The 26,999-nt window shown below is 45.0% G+C and overlaps 3 protein-coding genes across 3 annotated transcripts in view; all 3 read right to left on the reverse strand.

The window, feature by feature from the left end:
* Positions 1 to 1,030: 1,030 nt before the first annotated feature.
* LOC133130046 (haptoglobin-like) lies at positions 1,031 to 4,698 on the reverse strand. The gene is made up of 4 exons (XM_061244268.1): positions 4,611 to 4,698; positions 3,434 to 3,489; positions 2,354 to 2,637; positions 1,031 to 1,847 (listed from the first exon to the last, which is right to left on the reverse strand). Exons 1-4 carry the CDS (start codon positions 4,613 to 4,615, stop codon positions 1,266 to 1,268), a joined length of 927 nt encoding a protein of 308 aa, XP_061100252.1. The 5' UTR covers positions 4,616 to 4,698; the 3' UTR covers positions 1,031 to 1,265.
* Positions 4,699 to 7,313: 2,615 nt separating this feature from the next.
* Positions 7,314 to 13,768, reverse strand: LOC133130082 (haptoglobin-related protein-like). Its single transcript, XM_061244324.1, has 5 exons — positions 13,624 to 13,768; positions 12,350 to 12,605; positions 10,416 to 10,471; positions 9,347 to 9,630; positions 7,314 to 8,471 (listed from the first exon to the last, which is right to left on the reverse strand). The coding sequence occupies exons 2-5, from the start codon at positions 12,352 to 12,354 to the stop codon at positions 7,890 to 7,892; spliced, it is 927 nt and encodes a 308-aa protein (XP_061100308.1). The 5' UTR covers positions 12,355 to 12,605; positions 13,624 to 13,768; the 3' UTR covers positions 7,314 to 7,889.
* Positions 13,769 to 16,557: 2,789 nt separating this feature from the next.
* The window catches only part of LOC133130529 (haptoglobin-like), a 20,932-nt gene continuing 10,490 nt past the window's right edge, over positions 16,558 to 26,999 (reverse strand). The window contains exons 2-4 of the mRNA XM_061245180.1: positions 19,049 to 19,101; positions 18,010 to 18,350; positions 16,558 to 17,339 (exon numbers count right to left, since the gene is read on the reverse strand). Coding sequence (XP_061101164.1) covers positions 16,758 to 17,339; positions 18,010 to 18,350; positions 19,049 to 19,101 — 976 coding nt within the window. The 3' untranslated portion in view covers positions 16,558 to 16,757. The remainder of the gene's footprint in view (positions 17,340 to 18,009; positions 18,351 to 19,048; positions 19,102 to 26,999) is intronic.

Below are 26,999 nucleotides of genomic sequence, written 5' to 3' on the forward strand. Positions count from 1 at the left end.
CAGCTCACAGACCTGACTGAAAGGCAAGAAAAAAACACATTTTCTTTTCCCTGGAACCCTCTCAAGTGTGGAAAATGGATTTAAGTAATAATAGCTGTTTTTATTTAGTGCAGTTATCGAGCCGACTCAGTAATCATGCTTTGTGGAACATGCCCCTGATGAGAATGTCAAGCTATAGAAACAGAATAATTTAGTGTCTTGAGACCAATTAAAACCCAATCAAAATAAAACAAAAGGAAATGGGTTTGGATAAAATGTGTGAGACTGTATCATTAAATCTTTTGGCCATATGTACGATACATTCTGTGGGGGGTTTTTTTTTTTTCGTCTGTTCCATGCGCAGTTGGTATCGGGACAGGCCGTAATTATTTAAGCCTGTTAAAAAACATCCACCACGCTCTTGGATAACGATGCGGTTTTATAATGATGCTCTCGGATAACGATGGCTTCGCATCCCTCCAAAAATGTTCTGCATTTTTAATGACACCCAAAGCCAAGAGAGTGCTCTTCCCAGTGGAAGCACAGGCCACGTGTTTCTGCACCTACGACAGAAGGCTCTGAAAGCCAGGCTGTAATCACTGAGGGCTCAAACTCTATGGGGAATGCAAGAGACTGTGGGTATGAGATATACGCTAGTCAGATGCAGAGGCCAAATTATGTTGGACCGTAACCAACCCTTTCAGAAACTACTGCAGCTACTGCAAAGCTATACTGTAGCTTTTACTCAAGTACAACGCAGTTAAATTGCAGTTCCACTCTATGAGTAGTGTACATGAGCTAGTGAAACTGCATTATAACTGCAGTAATCCTGTGTAACGGGAGAGATATTGCCTGAGGTCCGAGGTGGGATTTGAACCCCGGACGAACACGTTACCAGTCAGCAAAAGACACGTTAATACACGTTACCAGTCCCCATAACATGTTCTCCAAACAGCTCCTGTCCATAGTTTGCATGAAAATGGCATACGCCCACTGGTGGTAAGTAAAGATATTCACAACAGTGTTTTCCATTGAGCAGATAGGTGTGCAGTTGGTTCTCAGTATGGTTTATTCATATGATGCATGTGTGTGAATGTCTGACACAAAAATTTGAAGTCATAATTTGGTTTTGACAGAAATGTTTCAGAGACTTTTTCCAGAATGATTAATGGTATTATGTTTTTTGTTTTTAATTTTGAGAACTTCAGACACGGTTTCAGAAAACGTATGTACCCATTTTAATACACATCTGAAATTCAAAGAGCGATAGTTTTTAAGTTATCGCGTCAGTCTTCCTTCAGATTTGCCAGCATTTTGCGGACCTCCAAGGCCCGCTGGGCGTCGTACAGCTCAGAGTCTCCCCTCATCACGCTGTCGATCCAGGGCATGTAGGCCGACAGTTTGGTGAAGACGCCGTACTTCTCCGTCGCGCAGTTCTTGTCGTAGGAGAGCAGGCCGGCTGCGTACACCGTGCCGTCCTTGGGGTCCAGCACCGCCAGGGCTCCGCCCTCGTCCCCGACGCACACGTTCCAGGCCTCCGCGCTGACGCCGGTGCAGAACGTGCGGCCGTCGACCAGGGGCTCGTCGCTGTCCACCTCGCCCCCGTGTTTGTACTCATGCTGGCACAGCTCCTGGCTCACCACGGGCACGTTCAGGAACTTCAGGTGGTCGGCGAATTGGAGGACTTGGCTCCAGCCCCAGCCTGCAAACACGCCCAGTGTGCCCACCGTCTCCTCCAGGTTCTGCCCGCACCTGGGCAGCGGGATGGGCAGGATCTTGCTGCTGAACACCACGGGCTTCTTCAGTTTGATCAGGGCCAGGTTGTTCTCCCAGGTGGAGATGTTCTGGAAGCCTGGGTGCAGGACCACCTGCACAGAGCAGAGGCGTAATTAACATAACAGGTTTTTTTTTTCATTTTAATTTTGTATATATATATTTTTCATACAGGGAAGGTTGACTGAGCAGACATGCTTCTTTACAACAATGACCTGTGTTTTTACTGGTTAATATAATATGTTGCAGTGACACTTTTGTCCGCACAGAGGTTAATGGTGGTTAAACTTTGGGTACACACACTCATAAATTTGTGGTCTGGATTCGCTGAAGAACTGGACTGAGTGAAACCTGGAAGCCTCCAAAATCTGGAACACGGACTGCAGTTAAAAGACCTGTTCCAGGGTTTACTCACTCAGTAAAACATTTCACAGCTTTGTGAAATATGGCCCAGTTATCCAACTAACTCAGTGATCCTGCTTCGTGAAACATGGCCCAGTTATCCAGCTAACTCAGTAATCCTGCTTTGTGCCCTGGCGAGCTCCAGCTTTCACATTTGACAGACAATAAAGGATGGGAGTGGGGGGGGGGGGTGCCTCACCTTCTCCACTTCCACCTCGCTGGCCGGGTCCACAGGGTGGCGGTTCTTGACTCCCAGGTAGATCTTGGGGATGTCGGGGACCTGCTTTGGGTCTGTATGGCGAGGCTTCTTCTGAAACACGTTCCTCCCGCTGGTCAGGACCCAGCGGTCAGACACCAGCGCCCCGCCTCCGATCCCTCCGTCCAGCACACCGTCCGCGAAGTGCACCAGAGCCTGCCAGGGGACATTCAGGGCCACGCGGCCCCCAATCGCCCTCTTGGACCGGCCCTCGCCCCCCCTGCGTGCTGGAGGGACACAGACGGGTACAGGCTGCGGTTCAGACCAGTGACCTGGATTCAAACCTTATTCCGCCCCAACTGGGCCTCACCAGGGAATGATAGGGGGCTATAGGGTCTCTGTTGGTCTCCTCATTGCTCGATAGCACCCACTGCTGGTCAGACCAGGCGTCTGCAGACGCACAAACTGAGAAAACGCTGACCGCTCGTTCTCCTCTTAAGAGTGAGGGACATAGAGCGCTATTCTAGACAATTATTACTCCTATTGTGCAAATGCCAATTTCACTAACTGATGTTGAAGCATATATTGTTACAATGCTTATTATTTCTATGTCAAACCTTTCTTCTTTGTATGTATTTATTTTATTGTTCATTTTTGCCATACAGAGCACAATTAAAAGGTAATTGCACCAGTGTCAGCTAGCAGCTCGTTTACATCTGGCAGGTAGACAGATAACCAAAGAAACTGCAAATACGCTACATAAAAAAGCACAATCAATAAAGGTGTCAACACTGTAAACGGTTAAAATCAGTATGATATGTACAAGGCGATTATTGGTGGTGACACATTCTAGCTTTAGCCAAAGTTTGAGGCTGATTTTAATCACCGCAAAGCTTCCTGAGTTTCTAATGTTTGGGGGTACGGAATTCCACTTCCCCACCTTTTTTTTCTATGGTATTTTTCTACGTGTGTGTGTGTCTGTGTTGCACACGCCAATGAAGCCACATTGCACACCGAACTGATTTCAGAAGTTTGCCGTGGCGGGAGCTGGAAGTTGGGAGTGCGGGTAAAATGGCGACGTACCTGATGCATGCGCGAAGCCGACACAGAGCACAAGGAGCAGCGCTGCTGCTGGAAACCTGCGAAACGGCGGGAAAAGAGGGCCCACATCACTCCGCTGCTAAAATTCAAAACATTGGTGCTAGCCTTCCAAGCAGTTAAAGGGTCTTCCCCAGCTTATCTACAAAAAAATCATCAGACCCTACACCCCTGCCAGACCTCTTCGTTCAGCCTCCACAGGCCGCTTGGCACCTCCCCCTCTCCGAACCTCCACATCACGCTCACGACTACTGTCTGTTCTGGCTCCACGGTGGTGGAACGAACTCCCCGTTGAGGTCAGAACTGTAGAATCTCTCCCCACCTTCAAGCGCAAGCTGAAGACGCACCTCTTCAAGCAGCACCTCTCCCCATCCCTCCCTACCTCCCTGTGAACCTTAATTGTTGTCTCTGTGACTAGCTTTGTGTATCGGAATTTTTAGTTGGCTAGGTAAGCAGTGTTTGGATAGTTAACTTTGGTCACTTTTGCTCTGTTTGTTTGTTTCTTTGTTCTCAAAAAAAAAAAAAAAAAAAAAGGGCCCTCGTCCTTATCTTTGTTGTACAGGTAGCAGTTGAAATTGCACTTCCCTCTAGGGTCTTTCAGCGCACTTATCCCTGGTTATGGGTATGCACTTTGTTGTACGTCGCTCTGGATAAGAGCGTCTGCCAAATGCCAATAATGTAATGTAAAAAGAGCCGTAACCACGACGGCCCGGTGCTACACCGGACCGCTGCACGGTCTGTGCGGAAATCGCCCCTATCCTATTTATATTATTGTGATCAATTTTCAGTTTCACACAGTCGCACAAAGTAAGATCACAAAAACTCGATTTGATAAAGAGCCTCGGCTTCAAGACACCCATTCGGAAAAACAAAAATAACGAAAATGACAAAAATAACAGTACAGACTGCATCATATGAGAGAATGTGTTATTGGGTACAATAAAACAGTCTCCATGGGGCTTGTACTCTCAAACTTTCAACAAAAACTAAAAAAAACACAACCGTCAGAACTGACATTAAAATTTAACACAGTCAAAAGAAGTATCAGTCCACGGTCGCTTAATTACCCCACGGTTAATCCAAGAAGCGAAAATCAATCCCTCACTGCTCCCACCCCCTGAGGTTATTCGCTCTGGAACCTTCTGGAAAGAGGGAAACTTACTGCATAATGGCGGAGGAAGATGCCGGAGGTGATCGTCTGGTTTTTTGGTTTCAGCGCTGGAGAAACACACAGACCTGCTGAGGTAGATTCAGGCTTTTATAGAGGCCTGGGGTTCGACCCTTGACCCTGCCTACGCTACACCGTGTTCTGGGCGATTTCACCACTTTCCGATAACCAACAGAAGGCTGTGGGGATATTTCGGAATAGCAGGAATTGCAGTGTTCTTGGCAGCGGAGGGTGTTTGGATGCCATCCAGCTGTATTCTGTTCAGTGTCACTGGGAGAAGGGAGAACTTGTTTGAGAGACAGATCGTTGTGGTAAGCCATTCAAATGCGAGAAAGATCAGCAAACAAACTGCGTGATTAATGTTGGTATAGACGAAACTGAATTTCCAAATAGTTTTACATAGAGTCTGGTAACTATATTGGCTTAATTTATTCTTTATCTTTAAAATGCAGACGTAATATTATAATGTATTATATGAAGTAGTATCCAATGATGAAGAGCAGTATATATCAATACCACATCAGGTCTTAAATCAATCATTGCTGCCTGTTCCCAATGCCCAAATGGGAAAATGGGTCTACAGGCATTCTGCGCCTTCTGCTTGGTACATATCATCGAAGGACCTAAAACTTAAGGAGTGGGTCACATTAGATGCCTTCAAATCCCATATGAAGGATTTAGAGGCAAACTCAATGGTCTGTCTGTCTAAGTCTTGACTAGCCTATTTTGCACTTGCTTGTTATATTCTAAATTGTCCTGCTTAATTTCGTAGTTTACTACTGTATTTATGTTTGTTACAAACTTGTTTGTAAATTATTTGGGCTGCTGTCTGTCCTGGCCAGGTCTCTCGTGATGAAGAGATTTTTTAGGCCTTTTTCAGCTTTATTGGACAGTATATAGTATAGAGAGACAGGAAGAATGGGAGCGAGAGAGAGGGGAAGACATGCGACAAATGTTGGACTCGAACCGCCGACGTCGCGGCTCGCAATGAGCATGCGGTCAGTGCTCTACAGGCTGCGCCACCGAGACACCCGATGAAGAGATTTTTAATCCCAATGGAACATTCATGGTTAAATTAGGTTAACTAAATAAAAATGTATTTCTAAATAACATAAATATCTCCAGAATAGGTTTCATTAATCAAATCATTTGGAAATATGCCTCCTTGACTTTAATGGCTATCATACAGTTTCATTTTTTTCAGAGTTTTCGGAGATTTGTAAGATTGCCTGACCCTTTCTGATTAAATGGGAATTTCTGTCATTGCTGGCACTTCCAGTAACTTCCAGAAGCTGGCACTTCCCAAATCTTATCTCACGTTGGAATGAGTGCAACAGAGAAAAAGTACATATTACTCAATACGCCCACCAAATACTCAAATTGCAATGAATAAACCTGCTAGGCTATATAGTTCATGCAGATATCAATTTGGCTGTTTGTCCAAGGACACGAGTGGCATGCTGGACTTTATAATGATGTAATTGTGTGGCAGACAAACATAACTTGGACAACTTATAATGCTAATGTTTTACAACTCCAGAGGCAGTTCAGCCTGTGAAAACCAGTGCAACAATAATCTATCTATCCATCTATTTATATATATTACATCTATATTTATCTATTTCTAGCTATTTTTCTATCTACATGACAGTGGAAACACCATTCCACAACATTTGAACAGCTGTACAGGTACAGCAGTGAAATTGCAGTACAAAAGAGTTCTGCTTCATGCGCATGAGGTAACGGGAGAGATATTGCCCGAGTCCGAGGTGGGATTTGAACCCCGGCCTCTCACTCGCCCCAAAGATTTTTGTCAGACGAACACGTTACCAGTCAGCAAAAGACACGTTAATACACGTTACCAGTCCCCCCCCCCCCCCCCCCCCCCCTAGCCAATGCACAATGACGTTATTTTTATTTATTTGAGGGCTATGTCATCAGGGAGCATTTTTGAGTCTTCACTATCACTGCTCTGCACCGTGCTTACTAGCGAATTAGCGGAGCTAACCCTGCTACACCTGCAACAATTACAATCATTGCCGCTATGGTTGAACTGCAATAATTCTTTGCGAGAGAAGGTTCACAGTCCTACTATTTTTTCTGCATAGTAAAGACACATATAAATCATCCTTCATAATTATTATTATTATTATTAATAAAGAATGCCCAGGGACAACTTCACCAGTGATGTGGATGTGGTTCTGCGGCCGGGCAGGAACGAAAGACAGGATGCAGCCAAAATGTTTGTTTGTTTGTTATGATTTCGTCCACTGCATACAGTATTTGTATTTATCTCATGTAGAGAACACATTGAATACCAGCAGCATTTGTTCAAATGTTTACATGAGTTTTTTTTTTTTTTTTTAAAGGGTTGCCAGTTCAATTCCGCCCTGGGTGTGTTGAAGTATCCCTGAGCAAGACACCTAACCTCCAAATGCTCCTGACAAGCTGGTTGGTGACTTGCATGGCAGCAAATTGCCGTTGGTGTGTGAGTGTGTGTATGAATGGGTGAATTAGAAGCACCAATTGTACAGCGCTTTGGATAAAGGCGCTATATAAATGCCCGCAATTTACCATTTCCCATACATAACAGGTTCTCCAAACAGCTCCTGTCCAACACTGAAAATGGCATACGCCCACTGGTGGTAAGTAAAGATATTCACAACAGTGTTTTCCATTGAGCAGATAGGTGTGCAGTTGGTTCTCAGTATGGTTTATTCATATGATGCATGTGTGTGAATGTCTGACACAAAAATTTGAAGTCATAATTTGGTTTTGACAGACATGTTTTAGAGACTTTTTCCAGAACTTCAGACACGGTTTCAGAAAACATATGTACCCATTTTAATACACATCTGAAATAGTTTTTAAGTTGTTGTAGACTTTTACAGCATGAAAGCTATGATTAAAAGATATGCCATTCAGGATAAAGATTACAACTGAAAACACTGTTGAGATGAGTTATGAGAAAGGAAAGGACAAAATTTATATTTTTGCCAGCTAAATCAAGACTAGTAACTAATCATTTTTGATTCCGACAAAATCAAATATGATATCAAATATAAATACAATTTAATACAGGACTGTTGATTTCACATTTTATTAGAGCATGAAAAATCCAGAATTTCAAACATCGCACACATATTTTTTTATATATTGTTGGCATATCTTTCATGTAATATTTTTGTGTTCAGTGCATTGAAAATGTACGCCTTCGAAATTCACGTTCTCGAACCCCAGTTATCTCGCGCTTTTCAACGGCTAGTTATGGCGTCAGTCTTCCTTCAGATTTGCCAGCATTTTGCGGACCTCCAAGGCCCGCTGGGCGTCGTACAGCTCAGAGTCTCCCCTCATCACGCTGTCGATCCAGGGCATGTAGGCCGACAGTTTGGCGTAGACGCCGTACTTCTCCGTCGCGCAGTTCTTGTCGTAGGAGAGCAGGCCGGCTGCGTACACCCTGCCGTCCTTGGGGTCCAGCACCGCCAGGGCTCCGCCCTCGTCCCCGACGCACACGTTCTCGGAGAACGCGGTGGCACCGGTGCAGAACGTGCGGTCGTCGACCAGGGGCTCATCGCCGTCCACCTCGCCCCCGTGTTTGTACTCGCGCTGGCACAGCTCCTGGCTCACCACGGGCACGGTCAGGAACTTCAGGTGGTCGGCGAATTGGAGGATGTGGCTCCAGCCCCAGCCTGCCAACACGCCCAGCGTGCCCACCGTCTCCTCCAGGTTCTGCCCGCACCTGGGCAGCGGGATGGGCAGGATCTTGCTGCTGAACACCACGGGCTTCTTCAGTTTGATCAGGGCCAGGTTGTTCTCCCAGGTGGAGATGTTCTGGAAGCCTGGGTGCAGGACCACCTGCACAGAGCAGAGGCGTAATTAACATAACAGGTTTTTTTTTTCATTTTAATTTTGTATATATATATATTTTTTTTTTTTCTACAGGGAAGGTTGACTGAGCAGACATGCTTCTTTACAACAATGCCCTGTGTTTTTACTGGTTAATATAATATGTTGCAGTGACACTTTTGTCCGCACAGAGGTTAATGGTGGTTAAACTTTGGGTACACACACTCATAAATATGTGGCCTGGATTAGCTGAAGAACTGGACTGAGTAAAACCCCGAAGCCTCCAAAATCTGGAACATGGACTGCAGTTAAAAGACCTGTTCCAGGGTTTACTCACTCAGTAAAACATTTCACAGCTTTGTGAAATATGGCCCAGTTATCCAACTAACTCAGTGATCCTGCTTCGTGAAACATGGCCCAGTTATCCAGCTAACTCAGTAATCCTGCTTCGTGAAACATGGCCCAGTTATCCAGCTAACTCAGTAATCCTGCTTTGTGAAACATGGTCCAGTTATCCAGCTAACTCAGTAATCCTGCTTTGTGAAACATGGCCCAGTTATCCAGCTAACTCAGTGATCCTGCTTTGTGAAACATGGCCCAGTTATTCAGCTAACTCAGTAATCCTGCTTTGTGAAACATGGCCCAGTTATCCAGCTAACTCAGTGATCCTGCTTTGTGAAACATGGCCCAGTTATTCAGCTAACTCAGTGATCCTGCTTTGTGAAACATGGCCCAGTTATTCAGCTAACTCAGTGATCCTGCTTCGTGAAACATGGCCCAGTTATCCAGCTAACTCAGTAATCCTGCTTTGTGCCCTGGCGAGCTCCAGCTTTCACATTTGACAGACAATAAAGGATGGGAGTGGGGGGGGGGGGGTGCCTCACCTTCTCCACTTCCACCTCGCTGGCCGGGTCCACAGGGTTGCGGTTCTTGACTCCCAGGTAGACCTTGGGGAAGTCGGGGAGCCGCTTTGGGGCTGGCTGGCGAGGCTTCTTCTGAAACACGTTCCTCCCGCTGGTCAGGACCCAGCGGTCAGACACCAGCGCCCCGCCTCCGATCCCTCCGTCCAGCACACTGTCCCCGAAGTGCACCAGAGCCTGCCAGGGGACATTCAGGGCCACGCGGCCCCCAACCGCCCGCTTGGACCGGCCCTCGCCCCCCCTGCGTGCTGGAGGGACACGGACAGGTACAGGCTGCGGTTCAGACCAGTGACCTGGATTCAAACCTTATTCCGCCCCAACTGGGCCTCACCAGGGAATGATAGGGGGCTATAGGGTCTCTGTTGGTCTCCTCATTGCTCGATAGCACCCACTGCTGGTCAGACCAGGTGTCTACAGACGCACAAACTGAGAAAACGCTGACCGCTCGTTCTCCTCTTAAGAGTGAGGGACATAGAGCTCTATTCTAGACAATTATTATTCCTATTGTGCAAATGCCAATTTCACTAACTGATGTTGAAGCATATATTGTTACAATGCTTATTATTTCTATGTCAAACCTTTCTTCTTTGTATGTATTTATTTTATTGTTCATTTTTGCCGTACAGAGCACAATTAAAAGGTAATTGCACCAGTGTTAGCTAGCAGCTCATTTACATCTGGCAGGTAGACAGATAACCAAAGAAACAGCAAATACGCTACATAAAAAAGCACAATCAATAAAGGTGTCAACACTGTAAACGGTTAAAATCAGTATGATATGTACAAGGCGATTATTGGTGGTGACACATTCTAGCTTTAGCTAAAGTTTGAGGCTGATTTTAATCACCGCAATGCTTCCTGAGTTTCTAATGTTTGGGGGTACGGAATTCCACTTCCCCACCTTTTTTTCTATGGTATTTTTCTACGGTGTGTGTGTTGCACACGCCAATGAGCCACATTGCACCAAACTGATTTCAGAAGTTTGCCGTGGCGGGAGCTGGAAGTTGGGAGTGCGGGTAAAATGGCGACGTACCTGATGCATGCGCGAGGCCGACACAGAGCACAAGGAGCAGCGCTGCTGCTGGAAACCTGCGAAACGGCGGGAAAAGAGGGCCCACATCACTCCGCTGCTAAAAAAGCCTACTCTGGATCCCTCCATCCTCCAGAACTACCACCCGGTATCTCTTCTTCCTTTCCTTTCTAAAACTATAGAACGAGCCGCTTCTACTCAGCTTTCTTCTTTCTTTTCTAACAACAACCTGCTAGACCCCCATCAGTCTGGCTTCAGATCGGGCCACTCGACAGAGACTGCGCTCCTCTCCGTCAGTGAGTCACTCCATGCCGCACGAGCAGCCTCCCTCTCCTCTGTCCTCATTCTTCTAGATCTCTCTGCTGCCCTCGACACTGTGGATCACTCCATCCTCCTGTCTGCCCTGTCAGCAACGGGCATCTGTGGCACAGCCCTGGACTGGATTGAGTCCTACCTCTCTGGTCGCTCCTTCCAGGTTGCCTGGGCTGGTTCGGTATCGACACCTCGGCCCCTCGCCACAGGAGTTCCCCAGAGCTCAGTCCTAGGCCCGCCTCTTTTTTCTCTTTACACTCGTTCCCTTGGCCCTGTTATCACTGCACATGGGCTATCCTACCACTGCTACGCGGACGATACCCAACTCTTCGTCTCGTTCCCGCCCTCTGATACGCAGGTTTCAGCCCGTATCTCTGCTTGCCTGAGGGACATCCAGAGCTGGATGAACAACCACCATCTAAAGCTCAACCCAGGCAAGACTGAAATTATATTCATCCCTGCTAAAACCTCTCCCCATCTGGATCTCTCCATTTCCCTCGGGGATACCACACTCACGCCGTCACCCAGTGCAAGGAACCTCGGCATGGTGATGGACAGCAGACTGTCCCTCTCCGAGAACATTGTGGCGGTGACCCGGTCATGCAGGTTCTTCCTATACAACATACAAAGAATCCGCCCCTTTCTCATCCCCTACTCGACCCAGCTCCTGGTCCAAGCGATGGTTCTGTCCTGCCTGGACTACTGCAATTCCCTCTAGGCTGGCCTCCCAGCGTCTGCCATCAGACCCCTCCAACTCATTCAGAATGCAGCAGCTCGTCTGGTCTTCAACCTTCCCAAATACTCACACGTCACCCCCCTGCTTACTTCCCTCCACTGGCTGCCTGTCATGGCTCGCATCAAATTCAAAACATTGGTGCTAGCCTTCCAAGCAGTTAAAGGGTCTTCCCCAGCTTATCTACATAAAATCATCAGACCCTGCACCCCTGCCAGACCTCTTCGTTCAGCCTCCACAGGCCGCTTGGCACCTCCCCCTCTCCGAACCTCCACATCACGCTCACGACTACTGTCTGTTCTGGCTCCACGGTGGTGGAACGAACTCCCCGTTGAGGTCAAAACTGTAGAATCTCTCCCCACCTTCAAGCGCAAGCTGAAGACACACCTCTTCAAGCAGCACCTCTCCCCATCCCTCCCTACCTCCCTGTGAACCTTAATTGTTGTCTCTGTGACTAGCTTTGTGTATCGGAATTTTTAGTTGGCTAGGTAAGCAGTGTTTGGATAGTTAACTTTGGTCACTTTTGCTCTGTTTGTTTGTTTCTTTGTTCTCAAAAAAAAAAAAAAAAAAAGGGCCCTCGTCCTTATCTTTGTTGTACAGGTAGCAGTTGAAATTGTACAAAAATAACAGTACAGTCTGCATCATATGAGAGAATGTGTTATTGGGTACAATAAAACAGTCTCCATGGGGCTTGTACTCTCAAACTTTCAACAAAAACTAAAAAAAACACAACCGTCAGTACTGACATTAAAATTTAACACAGTCAAAAGAAGTATCAGTCCACGGTCGCTTAATTACCCCACGGTTAATCCAAGAAGCGACAATCATCCCTCACTGCTCCCACCCCCTGAGGTTATTCGCTCTGGAACTTTCTGGAAAGAGGGAAACTTACTGCATAATGGCGGAGGAAGATGCCGGAGGTGATAGTCTGGTTTTTTGGTTTCAGCGCTGGAGAAATACACAGTCCTGCTGAGGCAGATTCAGGCTTTTATAGAGGCCTGCCTGCACTACACCGTGTTCTGGGCGATTTCACCACTTCCCGATACCCAACAGAAGGCTGTGGGGATATTTCGGAATAGCAGGAATTGCAGTGTTCTTGGCAGCGGAGGGTGTTTGGATGCCATCCAGCTGTATTCTGTTCAGTGTCACTGGGAGAAGGGAGAACTTGTTTGAGAGACAGATCGTTGTGGTAAGCCATTCAAATGCGAGAAAGATCAGCAAACAAACTGTGTGATTAATGTTGGTATAGACGAAACTGAATTTCCAAATAGTTTTACATAGAGTCTGGTAGCTATATTGGCTTAATTTATTCTTTATCTTCCCCTCTTTAAAATGCAGACGTAATATTATAATGTTTTATATGAAGTAGTATCCAATGATGAAGAGCTGTCACGTTTCAGGTCTGTCTCGCCATGTTTTATGTTTATTTATGTTTATTTATGTTGTCTTAGTCACGTAGTGTCTTATCATGTATTATGTTGTCTAGGTTCGTCATGTTGTTTAGTTATGTTTCGTTACGATTTATTTTCTTGTCATGTCTAGTTATGTTTTCGTACGATTATTTTACCTGGTTATGTTGAGTGATTATCGTCTTAGTTTCGCTTTGTGTTATGTTTTGATGCATGTTTATTGTTACGTTAACTGGTCGTTGTTATGCATACAGTTTTACATGTTTTTCCGCAAACCTTGCGTTCCGCCTTTTCTCTCTCTCTCTCTCTCTTTCTGTCATTCACTCCCTAAGTGTTTCCATTTGTCTATTTACTAAAACTACTAACGCTAGATCAGGATTGGGTAGAGACTAACAAACTAATCATGTGTTCATGTTACCTTACGTTTCTCGTGCATGTCATTTACTAATTTACTAATGTAGGGCAGGATAGGTTTATTACTAACGATTACTAATCTCCTTGTTAAACTTGTCATCCATCGCACCTGTTTTCCATTTCCTTGCTACGCTCTAACTAATTGTCTGCACCTGTCTATACCCGCATTTATAGCCCAGTCGCGCTACTGTTCACTGCGAAATTGTCTGCCTCTGTTTTCCACGCAACTCTTGAGCATTTACTGTTTTGATTACACGTTACGATCCAAGCCTGTTTACCGACCATAGTTTATTGATTTCTGTTTTGTGACCATCGTTTGTTTTTTGACTACGTCCTCGCCTACCGTTTTTGTACTTTTGCCCCGCTGATTGTTTCATGGTTTCGACTCCCGCTTCGCCCACGACTACGCCTCTGCCTGCCGTCCGCTTGTTCATCTGCCCCGCTGACTGCTCTCCTGCTACCAGACCTCCCTGCACGTCTACCGACTACGAGATTGCCTCTTCCCTTGGCACCGTGCTTTTTGTTTGTTTTATATTTGTTTGGCTGGATCTTCGTGTATGGACTTTGCTTGTGTTTACTATGCTCCTGGGACTCGTCCCGAATAAAGCCCTAACGGGACTTTATTTAACTATTGTTTCTGAGTCGTGCATTTTGGGTCCAACCCTCACGCACCCGTCTCAAGAGCAGTATATATCAATACCATATCAGGTCTTAAATCAATCATTGCTGCCTGTTCCCAATGCCCAAATGGGAAAATGGGTCTACAGGCATTCTGCTCCTTCTGCTTGGTACATGTCATCAAAGGACCTAAAACTTAAGGAGTGAGTCACATTAGATGCCTTCAAATCCCATATGAAGGATTTAGAGGCAAACTTAATGGTCTGTCTGTCTAAGTTTTGTCTAGCCTATTTTGCCCTTGCTTGTTATATTCTAAATTGTCCTGCTTAATTACGTAGTTTACTACTGTATTTATGTTTGTTACAAACTTGTTTGTAAATTATTTGGGCTGCTGTCTGTCCTGGCCAGGTCTCTCGTGATGAAGAGATTTTTTTTAAAGATATTTTTTAGGCCTTTTTCAGCTTTATTGGACAGTATATAGTATAGAGAGACAGGAAGAATGGGAGCGAGAGAGAGGGGAAGACATGCGACAAATGTCGGACTCAAACCGCCGATGTCGCGGCTCGCAATGAGCATGCGGTCAGTGCTCTACAGGCTGCACCACCGAGACACCCGATGAAGAGATTTTTAATCCCAATGGAACATTCATGGTTAAATTAGGTTAACTAAATAAAAATGTATTTCTAAATAACATAAATATCTACAGAATAGGTTTCATTAATCAAATCCTTTGGAAATATGCCTCCTTGATTTTAATGGCTATCATACAGTTGAATTTTTTTCAGAGTTTTCGGAGATTTGTAAGATTGCCTGACCCTTTCTGATTAAATGGGAATTTCTGTCATTGCTGGCACTTCCAGTAACTTCCAGTTGCTGGCACTTCCCAAATCTTATCTCACGTTGGAATGAGTGCAACAGAGAAAAAGTACATATTACTCAATACGCCCACCAAATACTCGAATTGCAATGAATAAACCTGCTAGGCTATATAGTTCATGCAGATATCAATTTGGCTGTTTGTCCAAGGACATGAGTGGCATGCTGGACTTTATAATGATGTAATTGTGTGGCAGACAAACATAACTTGGACAGCTTATAATGCTAATGTTTTACAACTCCAGAGGCAGTTCAGCCTGTGAAAACCAGTGCAACAATAATCTATCTATCCATCTATTTATATATATTACATCTATATTTATCTATTTCTAGCTATTTTTCTATCTACATGACAGTGGAAACACCATTCCACAACATTTGAACAGCTGTACAGGTACAGCAGTGAAATTGCAGTACAAAAGAGTTCTGCTTCATGCGCATGAGGTAACGGGAGAGATATTGCCCGAGTCCGAGGTGGGATTTGAACCCCGGCCTCTCACTCGCCCCAAAGATTTTTGTCAGACGAACACGTTACCAGTCAGCAAAAGACAACCCCCCCCCCAGCCAATGCACAATGACGTTATTTTTATTTATTTGAGGGCTATGTCATCAGGGAGCATTTTTGAGTCTTCACTATCACTGCTCTGCACCGTGCTTACTAGCGAACTAGCGGAGCTAACCCTGCTACACCTGCAACAATTACAATCATTGCCGCTATGGTTGAACTGCAATAATTCTTTGCGAGAGAAGGTTCACAGTCCTACTATTTTTTCTGCATAGTAAAGACACTTATAAATCATCCTTCATAATTATTATTATTAATAAAGAACGCCCAGGGACAACTTCACCAGTGATGTGGATGTGGTTCTGCGGTCGGGCAGGAACGAAAGACAGGATGCAGCCAAAATGTTTGTTTGTTTGTTATGATTTCGTCCACTGCATACAGTATTTGTATTTATCTCATGTAGAGAACACATTGAATACCAGCAGCATTTGTTCAAATGTTTACATGAGTTTTTTTTTTTTTTTTTAAAGGGTTGCCAGTTCAATTCCGCCCTGGGAAGTATCCCTGAGCAAGACACCTAACCTCCAAATGCTCCTGACAAGCTGGTTGGTGACTTGCATGGCAGCAAATTGCCGTTGGTGTGTGAGTGTGTGTATGAATGGGTGAATTAGAAGCACCAATTGTACAGCGCTTTGGATAAAGGCGCTATATAAATGCCCGCAATTTACCATTTCCCATACATAACAGGTTCTCCAAACAGCTCCTGTCCAACACTGAAAATGGCATACGCCCACTGGTGGTAAGTAAAGATATTCACAACAGTGTTTTCCATTGAGCAGATAGGTGTGCAGTTGGTTCTCAGTATGGTTTATTCATATGATGCATGTGTGTGAATGGCTGACACAAAAATTTGAAGTCATAATTTGGTTTTGACAGAAATGTTTTAGAGACTTTTTCCAGAATGATTAATGGTATTATGTTTTTTGTTTTGAATTTTGAGAACTTCAGACACGGTTTCAGAAAACATATGTACCCATTTTAATACACATCTGAAATAGTTTTTAAGTTGTTATAGACTTTTACAGCATGAAAGCTATAATTAAAAGATATGCCATTCAGGATCTAGATTACAACTGAAAAGACTGTTGAGATGAGTTATGAGAAAGGAAAGGACAAAATTTATATTTTTGCCAGCTAAATCAAGACTAGTAACTAATCATTTTTGATTCCGACAAAATCAAATATGATATCAAATATAAATACAATTTAATACAGGACTGTTGATTTCACATTTTATTAGAGCATGAAAAATCCAGAATTTCAAACATCGCACACATATTTTTTTATATATTGTTGGCATATCTTTCATGTAATATTTTTGTGTTCAGTGCATTGAAAATGTACGCCTTCGAAATTCACGTTCTCGAACACCAGTTATCTCGCGCTTTTCAACGGCTAGTTATCGCGTAGTTATGGCGTCAGTCTTCCTTCAGATTTGCCAGCATTTTGCGGACCTCCAAGGCCCGCTGGGCGTCGTACAGCTCCGAGTCTCCCCTCATCACGCTGTCGATCCAGGGCATGTAGGCCGACAGTTTGGCATAGACGCCGTACTTCTCCGTCGCGCAGTTCTTGTCGTAGGAGAGCAGGCCGGCTGCGTACACCCTGCCGTCCTTGGGGTCCAGCACCGCCAGGGCTCCGCCCTCGTCCCCGACGCACACGTTCTCGGAGAACGCGGTGGCGCCGGTGCAGAACGTGCGGTCGTCGACCAGGGGCTCATCGCCGTCCACCTCGCCCCCGTGTTTGTACTCGCGCTGGCACAGCTCCTGGCTCACCACAGGCACGGTCAGGAACTTCAGGTGGTCGGCGAATTGGTAGACGTGGCTCCAGCCCCAGCCTGCCAACACGCCCAGCGTGCCCACCGTCTCCTCCAGGTTCTGCCCGCACCTGGGCAGCGGGATGGGCAGGATCTTGCTGCTGAACACCACGGGCTTCTTCAGTTTGATCAGGGCCAGGTTGTTCTCCCAGGTGGAGATGTTCTGGAAGTCTGGGTGCAGGACCACCTGCACAGAGCAGAGGCGTAATTAACATAACAGGTTTTTTTTTTCATTTTAATTTTGTATATATATATTTTTTATACAGGGAAGGTTGACTGAGCAGACAACAATGCCCTGTGTTTTTACTGGTTAATATAATATGTTGCAGTGACACTTTTGTCCGCACAGAGGTTAATGGTGGTTAAACTGTGGGTACACGCACTCATAAATATGTGGCCTGGATTAGCTGAAGAACTGGACTGAGTAAAACCCCGAAGCCTCCAAAATCTGGAACATGGACTGCAGTTAAAAGACCTGTTCCAGGGTTTACTCACTCAGTAAAACATTTCACAGCTTTGTGAAATATGGCCCAGTTATCCAACTAACTCAGTGATCCTGCTTCGTGAAACATGGCCCAGTTATCCAGCTAACTCAGTAATCCTGCTTCGTGAAACATGGCCCAGTTATCCAGCTAACTCAGTAATCCTGCTTTGTGAAACATGGCCCAGTTATCCAGCTAACTCAGTAATCCTGCTTTGTGAAACATGGCCCAGTTATCCAGCTAACTCAGTGATCCTGCTTTGTGAAACATGGCCCAGTTATTCAGCTAACTCAGTAATCCTGCTTTGTACCCTGGGGAGCTCCAGCTTTCACATTTGACAGACAATAAAGGATGGGAGTGGGGGGGGTGCCTCACCTTCTCCACTTCCACCTCGCTGGCCGGGTCCACAGGGTTGCGGTTCTTGACTCCCAGGTAGACCTTGGGGAAGTCGGGGAGCCGCTTTGGGGCTGGCTGGCGAGGCTTCTTCTGAAACACGTTCCTACCGCTGGTCAGGACCCAGCGGTCAGACACCAGCGCCCCGCCTCCGATCCCTCCGTCCAGCACACTGTCCCCGAAGTGCACCAGAGCCTGCCAGGGGACATTCAGGGCCACGCGGCCCCCAACCGCCCTCTTGGACCGGCCCTCGCCCCCCCTGCGTGCTGGAGGGACACAGACAGGTACAGGCTGCGGTTCAGACCAGTGACCTGGATTCAAACCTTATTCCGCCCTAACTGGGCCTCACCAGGGAATGATAGGGGGCTATAGTGTTTCTGTTGGTCTCCTCATTGGCCGATAGCACCCACTGCTGGTCAGACCAGGTGTCTGCAGACGCACAAACTGAGAAAACGCTGACCGCTCGTTCTCCTCTTAAGAGTGAGGGACATAGAGCTCTATTCTAGACAATTATTACTCCTATTGTGCAAATGCCAATTTCACTAACTGATGTTGAAGCATATATTGTTACAATGCTTATTATTTCTATGTCAAACCTTTCTTCTTTGTATGTATTTATTTTATTGTTCATTTTTGCCATACAGAGCACAATTAAAAGGTAATTGCACCAGTGTTAGCTAGCAGCTCATTTACATCTGGCAGGTAGACAGATAACCAAAGAAACAGCAAATACGCTACATAAAAAAGCACAATCAATAAAGGTGTCAACACTGTAAACGGTTAAAATCAGTATGATATGTACAAGGCGATTATTGGTGGTGATTTTAATCACCGCAATGCTTCCTGAGTTTCTAATGTTTGGGGGTACGGAATTCCACTTCCCCACCTTTTTTTCTATGGTATTTTTCTACGGTGTGTGTGTGTTGCACACGCCAATGAAGCCACATTGCACCAAACTGATTTCAGAAGTTTGCCGTGGCGGGAGCTGGAAGTTGGGAGTGCGGGTAAAATGGCGACGTACCTGATGCGTGCGCGAGGCCGACACAGAGCACAAGGAGCAGCGCTGCTGGAAACCTGCGAAACGGCGGGAAAAGAGGGCCCACATCACTCCGCTGCTAAAAAAGCCTACTCTGGATCCCTCCATCATCCAGAACTACCACCCGGTATCTCTTCTTCCTTTCCTTTCTAAAACTATAGAACGAGCCGCTTCTACTCAACTTTCTTCTTTCTTTTCTAACAACAACCTGCTCGACCCCCATCAGTCTGGCTTCAGATCGGGCCACTCGACAGAGACTGCGCTCCTCTCCGTCAGTGAGTCACTCCATGCCGCACGAGCAGCCTCCCTCTCCTCTGTCCTCATTCTTCTAGATCTCTCTGCTGCCTTCGACACTGTGGATCACTCCATCCTCCTGTCTGCCCTGTCAGCAACGGGCATCTGTGGCACAGCCCTTGACTGGATTGAGTCCTACCTCTCTGGTCGCTCCTTCCAGGTTGCCTGGGCTGGTTCGGTATCGACACCTCGGCCCCTCGCCACAGGAGTTCCCCAGGGCTCAGTCCTAGGCCCACTTCTTTTTTCTCTTTACACTCGCTCCCTTGGCCCTGTGATCACTGCACATGGGCTATCCTACCACTGCTACACGGACGATACCCAAGCCTTCGTCTCGTTCCCGCCGTCTGATCTGTCCCACCTGGACTACTGCAATTCCCTCTTGGCTGGCCTCCCAGCGTCTGCCATCAGACCCCTCCAACTCATCCAGAATGCAGCAGCTCGTCTGGTCTTCAACCTTCCCAAATACTCACACGTCACCCCCCTGCTTACTTCCCTCCACTGGCTACCTGTCATGGCTCGCATCAAATTCAAAACATTGGTGCTAGCCTTCCAAGCAGTTAAAGGGTCTTCCCCAGCTTATCTACAAAAAATCATCAGACCCTACACCCCTGCCAGACCTCTTCGTTCAGCCTCCACAGGCCGCTTGGCACCTCCCCCTCTCCGAACCTCCACATCACGCTCACGACTACTGTCTGTTCTGGCTCCACGGTGGTGGAACGAACGTTGAGGTCAGAACTGTAGAATCTCTCCCCACCTTCAAGCGCAAGCTGAAGACACACCTCTTCAAGCAGCACCTCTCCCCATCCCTCCCTACCTCCCTGTGAACCTTAATTGTTGTCTCTGTGACTAGCTTTGTGTATCGGAATTTTTAGTTGGCTAGGTAAGCAGTGTTTGGATAGTTAACTTTGGTCACTTTTGCTCTGTTTGTTTGTTTCTTTGTTCTCAAAAAAAAAAAAAAAAAAAAAAAGGGCCCTCGTCCTTATCTTTGTTGTACAGGTAGCAGTTGAAATTGTACTTCCCTCTAGGGTCTTTCAGCGAACTTATCCCTGGTTATGGGTATGCACTTTGTTGTACGTCATTCTGGATAAGAGCGTCTGCCAAATGCCAATAATGTAATGTAAAAAGAGCCGTAACCACGACGGCCTGGTGCTACACCGGACCGCTGCACGGTCTGTGCGGAAATCGCCTCTATCCTATTTGTTTTATTGTGATCAATTTTCAGTTTCACACAGTCGCACAACGTAAGATCACAAAAACTTGATTTGATAAAGAGCCTCGGCTTCAAGACACCCATTCGGAAAAACAAAAATAACGAAAATGACAAAAATAACAGTACAGACTGCATCATATGAGAGAATGTGTTATTGGGTACAATAAAACAGTCTCCATGGGGCTTGTACTCTCAAACTTTCAACAAAAACTAAAAAAAACACAACCGTCAGAACTGACATTAAAATTTAACACAGTCAAAAGAAGTATCAGTCCACGGTCGCTTAATTACCCCACGGTTAATCCAAGAAGCGACAATCAATCCCTCACTGCTCCCACCCCCTGAGGTTATTCGCTCTGGAACCTTCTGGAAAGAGGGAAACTTACTGCATAATTGCGGAGGAAGATGCCGGAGGTGATAGTCTGGTTTTTTGGTTTCAGCACTGGAGAAACACACAGACCTGCTGAGGCAGATTCAGGCTTTTATAGAGGCCTGGGGTTCGACCCTTGACCCTGCCTGCACTACACCGTGTTCTGGGCGATTTCACCCCTTCCCGATAACCAACAGAAGGCTGTGGGGATATTTCGGAATAGCAGGAATTGCAGTGTTCTTGGCAGCGGAGGGTGTTTGGATGCCATCCAGCTGTATTCTGTTCAGTGTCACTGGGAGAAGGGGGAACTTGTTTGAGAGACAGATTGTTGTGGTAAGCCATTGAAATGCGAGAAAGATCAGCAAACAAACTGCGTGATTAATGTTGGTATAGACGAAACTGAATTTCCAAATAGTTTTACATAGAGTCTGGTAGCTATATTGGCTTAATTTATTCTTTATCTTACCCTCTTTAAAATGCAGACGTAATATTATAATGTTTTATATGAAGTAGTATCCAATGATGAAGAGCAGTATATATCAATACCATATCAGGTCTTAAATCAATCATTGCTGCCTGTTCCCAATGCCCAAATGGGAAAATGGGTCTACAGGCATTCTGCTCCTTCTGCTTGGTACATGTCATCAAAGGACCTAAAACTTAAGGAGTGGGTCACATTAGATGCCTTCAAATCCCATATGAAGGATTTAGAGGCAAACTCAATGGTCTGTCTGTCTAAGTTTTGACTAGCCTATTTTGCCCTTGCTTGTTATATTATAAATTGTCCTGCTTAATTACATAGTTTACTACTGTATTTATGTTTGTTACAAACTTGTTTGTAAATTATTTGGGCTGCTGTCTGTCCTGGCCAGGTCTCTCGTGATGAAGAGATTTTTAATCCCAATGGAACATTCATGGTTAAATTAGGTTAACTAAATAAAAATGTATTTCTAAATAACATAAATATCTACAGAATAGGTTTCATTAATCAAATCCTTTGGAAATATGCCTCCTTGGTTTTAATGGCTATCATACAGTTTAATTTTTTTCAGAGTTTTCGGAGATTTGTAAGATTGCCTGACCCTTTCTGATTAAATGGGAATTTCTGTCATTGCTGGCACTTCCAGTAACTATCAGTAGCTGGCACTTCCCAAATCTTATCTCACGTTGGAATGAGTGCAACAGAGAAAAAGTACATATTACTCAATATGCCCACCAAATACTCAAATTGCAATGAATAAACCTGCTAGGCTATATAGTTCATGCAGATATCAATTTGGCTGTTTGTCCAAGGACACGAGTGGCATGCTGGACTTTATAATGATGTAATTTTGTGGCAGACAAACATAACTTGGACAACTTATAATGCTAATGTTTTACAACTACTGAGGCAGTTCAGCCTGTGAAAACCAGTGCAACAATAATCTATCTATCCATCTATTTATAGATCTAGCTATTTTTCTATCTACATGACAGTGGAAACACCATATTCCACAACATTTGAACAGCTGTACAGATACAGCAGTGAAATTGCAGTACAAAAGAGTTCTGCTTCGTGCGCACGAGGTAGTGAAACTGCATTATAACTGCAGTAATCATGTGCAACGAGAGAGATATTGTTTGAGTCCAAGGTGGGATTTGAACCTCAGCCTCTCATTCGCCCCAAAGATTTTTGTCAGACGAACACGTTACCAGTCAGCAAAAGACACGTTAATACACGTTACCAGTCCCCCCCCCCCCCCCTAGCCAATGCACAATGACGTTATTTTTATTTATTTGAGGGCTATGTCATCAGGGAGCATTTTTGAGTCTTCACTATCACTGCTCTGCACCGTGCTTACTAGCGATTTATTGATTTATTTATTATATTTTATTTTACTGATTTATTTATCGTGTTACCAGTCAGCCGGTTCGCTTTCACTGCACTTCACCCTGCTCACTAGCAAACTATTTGACGTGCTTGCCCCCGCAACTTTTATTTTAATTCTCCATATTTTGTTAGTCGCAATCATTTTGTTTGGCTTGATACATTTTTTCATACTTCTGTGAAAGATTGTCCCAGTAGAGTACATGCACTCACATTTTCAATGAAGATAAAATATTCTTATTCTTTTTGCCGTTGCAGGTTTTTTCAACAACAAAAAAGTAGAATTACAATCCAGTAATCAATACAACATGTTACGGTAAACTCAAAAATAATGACATCGTATTGTAAGGGATTGTAAGGGATGGGGTGGATTTTTTATGGATCCTGCCTTCTGTTAGGGTCTGGCCACATCACAAGCGATATCATCCCTGGCTAGGCAACAGGGAAAATATGTGGAAAAACAGGGCTACGTTACATTATATTACCATTCTGCACTTTATTATTTATTTGTGATCTTATTATTAACGCCATCCCGAGTTGGTTTTTGATGTCCTTCCATGTGTCTGTGTTTTAATGTGTTTTATCACAGTATATGTTAATGTTAAAATTTAATTTAATTTCCCTCCGGGGTTCAATGAAGTTATCTATCTATCTATCTATCTTTCTATTTATTGATCTATCGATCTATTTACATATCTATCTACATGGCAGTGGTAACACCATTCCATAACATTACACAACACAACAGCTGTACAGAATTTAAGCAATGTACACTGGGAGAAAGTCAGGCAAATTTCATAAGATGCAAAATGCAATCCCAAACGCTTCTTTCAATACTGCAGTAGGAAAAGGAAAGTTACAGAGGAGGTGCATAAAGAATAACAAAGGAGAATTGCTGTGTAAGAATAATGATATTGCTGATGCCTTGAATAGCTACTTTGTTACCAGGGAGGAGGTTACTAATAGGCCAGAAGGCATACTCAATGCTCAGAATGTCTTGAGATAGGGGACGAAGAAATACTAGATAAATTACATCAACTGAAAACAAAGGCAGCAGGACCTGATCGCATATTCCCAAGAGTACTCAAAGAGTTAAGTGAGATCATTTTTAAACCACTGGTAAGAATTTTTAGATAGTATTTAGAAACTGGAGAAATACCAGATGACTGGAAACAAGGTAATATAATACCAATATATGAGAAAGGGGACCTTACTGATTTAGGAAACTACAGACCTGTCAGCCTAACTTGCATCACATGTAAAATACTGGAATCTATCATTACAGACAAACTGGAATTATTTCTTGAAAATAATAACATTCTAAGAGATAGCCAGCCAGCCTGGTTTTTGTAAGGGTAAGTCTTTGAGAAAGCTATTTTGATGTTAGCAGGGCTTATTGTATATTTGTATATTTAGATTTCCAAAAAGCATTTGATAAGGTATTGCATCCATCCATCCATTATCTGAACCCGCTTATCCTGATCAGGGTCGCAGGGGGGCTGGAGCCTATCCCAGCATACATTGGGCAAAAGGCAGGAATACACCCTGGACATGTCGCCAGTCTATCTCAGGGCACACACACCATTCACTCACACACTCTTACCTACGGGCAATTTAGACTCTCCAATCAGCCTAACGTGCATGTCTTTGGACTGTGGGAGGAAACCGGAGTCCCCGGAGGAAACCCACGCAGACACGGGGAGAACATGCAAACTCTGCACAGAGAGGCCCCGGCCGATGGGGATTCGAACCCAGGACCTCCTTGCTGTGAGGCGGCAGTGCTACCCACTGCACCATCCGTGCCGCCTAAGGTATTGCATGACAAACTAATTATCAAGAATTAAAGAAGCCATTTCGAAGTGAGTTTGGAATTGGCTACGGGAAAGGACACAAAGAGTAGTAGTTGGAGGGGCCTTATACAAGCAGGGTATCGTGGGAAGTGGAATCCCACAGGAATCGGTGCTGGGGCCACTGCGCTTCCTCATTTATATAAATGGCCTGACAGAGGCATTGAAATTACTTTTGTTAAATTTGCAGATGATACAAACTAGGAGGTTGAGCTAACAGTTTGGAATCTACTAAAGTAATCCAGGAAGATTCAAACAGAATCTAGAAGTGGGCAGAAACCGGGCAAATGAAATTGAAGACAACTAAGTGCTATATGTGGGAAATGAAAACATAAGGTGGGATTACTTTATGGGTGGCACAAAATTGGAAAATGCTCAAGTTGAAAAAGACTTGGGAGGGTAATAGTTAACCAAAGCCTTTCAGGTCCTAGTCAATTGGCCACATTTATCAAATATGAGCCAAACGAAATTCACTGTCGGAATGCATTTCCACAAATAATTTGGGATTTATCAAAGTTTTCGGATGTCAGTTTTTTTGTAGGAGCCAAAAGAACTTCACGCTTGGTCTCAGCTGTTCGTATTGTGCACGGAAATAAAAGCGCACGGTTGTAAAGCGTGCTTTGTGCCAATTAGTAAGGCTCACAGAAGAAACAACTATAACAGCAAGTTCACGTTCAAACATCATGGTATAGAAGTGGCATGGCATGTGGGTGCTTCATTTTGTTTTTTGCCTTACTTTCCGAGGTTGACCTGGACTGTTTTTCCCATATTGAGTCAGAAGGTGACGATGTTAACAAGGTTTTGACACTGTGGTTAACAATTTAAAATAGAAAAATATACGTTGGAATGTTCTGTAGGCGACATAGTTCTGGGGCAACATTGGCTCAGGCGGTAAGAGCAGTCATCTGGCAGTCGGAGGGTTGCCAGTTCAATCCCGCGCTGGGTGTGTTGAAGTGTCCCTGAGCAAGACACCTAACTCCCAAATGCTCCTGACAAGCTGGTTGGTGCCTTGCACGGCAGCAAATCGCTGTTGGTGCGTGAGGGTGTGTATGAATGGGTGAATGAGGATTGTACAGCGCTTTGGATAAAGGCGCTATATAAATGCACACCATTTACCATTTAGGCAGTGAGGACCTCGGAACCTCAATTACATTTACAATACAGTATCCCCATCATGACACTGCCTGTGGCATCAACCGGAGCCAAGAGTATTACAGCATCATTTAAAATTATTCTGTCAAAAGTAACGTTGAACGTTAAATAGCGTTTTGCTCTCTTTTTTTTTCGGCAGAGTTGACAGAAAGAATAGAGAAGCGATGCTCCCCCGGACAGGCGATCTGATGGCATTCTGGGGCACACTGCTGTTTTCAGTCACCCCCTGACAGGACACGCTGCCATGGGAGACTCGTATTTGGGGTGTAATTCTCAGACGGTTAGTTTTCATTTTGGAAATGGACGGCGTCATTCCGCACCCCGCCCCTGGACTGCCGTGACAGACTGGTATTTTTTTTCCGAAGCGCTGTGCGGGTGGGCGAGTGAAGTGAACGCATGCGTCCCGGCCTTTTTATTCCGAAAAGAGCAAAGATCAAAGGTTTAACTCAGCGCCTCCTTTGACGCATGTGCTGTGGCCGCGTACTCATTTCACCTCAGACGAGAAAGATGTTTCTCATGCTATTTTCAGGACCGAATTAAAGGCGAGACTCAGCGGGAATTATTTAAAAAGGTCAGATTTGAGGAAGCAGGAGTAGGTTTGATCTTTAGTGCCTTTCCTGGTGAGGCTGCTGGCAGCCTCCTCCTGCTGAACGGCTGAAGCTAAGCGGGCGTGGGCGTGGTCAGTGCTTGAATGGGAGACCTCCTGGGAAAACTAAGTTGCTGCTGGAAGTGGTGTCGGTGGGCCAGTAGGGGGCGATCTTCCCTCTGGTCAAAGCATCCCCAATGCCCCAGTGCAGTGATGGGGACACTGTGCCGTAGGAGGCTCAGGTCCTGACTCTGTGGTCATTAAAGATCCTGTGACACACTTTGCAAAGAGTAGGGGGGTTCTCTAGTTGCCAAATACATTGTTCTTGTAGGGGAAAATTCACAGAACAAAAGATCTCCCTCCTAAAAGCATGATAAACAATCACAAGTCAAAATCAGACTCCGCCTTAGTGAGCAGGCTGGTTCCTCCAAAACTGACGATATATGCTAAACGTGTATCAATATATCCGTATTAAAGTATGATATGTACCCTGTATAGTTTCAAACTGATTAACTGCTCAATTGTGCTAGGATTACACCGTGAGCCAGCCAGCTGAGGGGGAGGCGTCTCAAACTGTGTAGCCAAGGACACAGAGCGAGATATGACTTTA

Source organism: Conger conger, chromosome 6 (genome assembly GCF_963514075.1).
Source record: "Conger conger chromosome 6, fConCon1.1, whole genome shotgun sequence".
Lineage (NCBI taxonomy): Eukaryota > Metazoa > Chordata > Actinopteri > Anguilliformes > Congridae > Conger > Conger conger.

Excerpts from the sequence above, each read along its gene's own strand:
- LOC133130046 (XM_061244268.1), bottom strand. Across the intron at positions 2,638-3,433 it reads CGGCTTCGCGCATGCATCAG|CACGCAGGGGGGGCGAGGGC; the intron begins GTACGTCGCCAT and ends GTGTCCCTCCAG. Across the intron at positions 1,848-2,353 it reads GCGAGGTGGAAGTGGAGAAG|GTGGTCCTGCACCCAGGCTT; the intron begins GTGAGGCACCCC and ends TGCTCTGTGCAG.
- LOC133130082 (XM_061244324.1), bottom strand. Across the intron at positions 9,631-10,415 it reads CGGCCTCGCGCATGCATCAG|CACGCAGGGGGGGCGAGGGC; the intron begins GTACGTCGCCAT and ends GTGTCCCTCCAG. Across the intron at positions 8,472-9,346 it reads GCGAGGTGGAAGTGGAGAAG|GTGGTCCTGCACCCAGGCTT; the intron begins GTGAGGCACCCC and ends TGCTCTGTGCAG.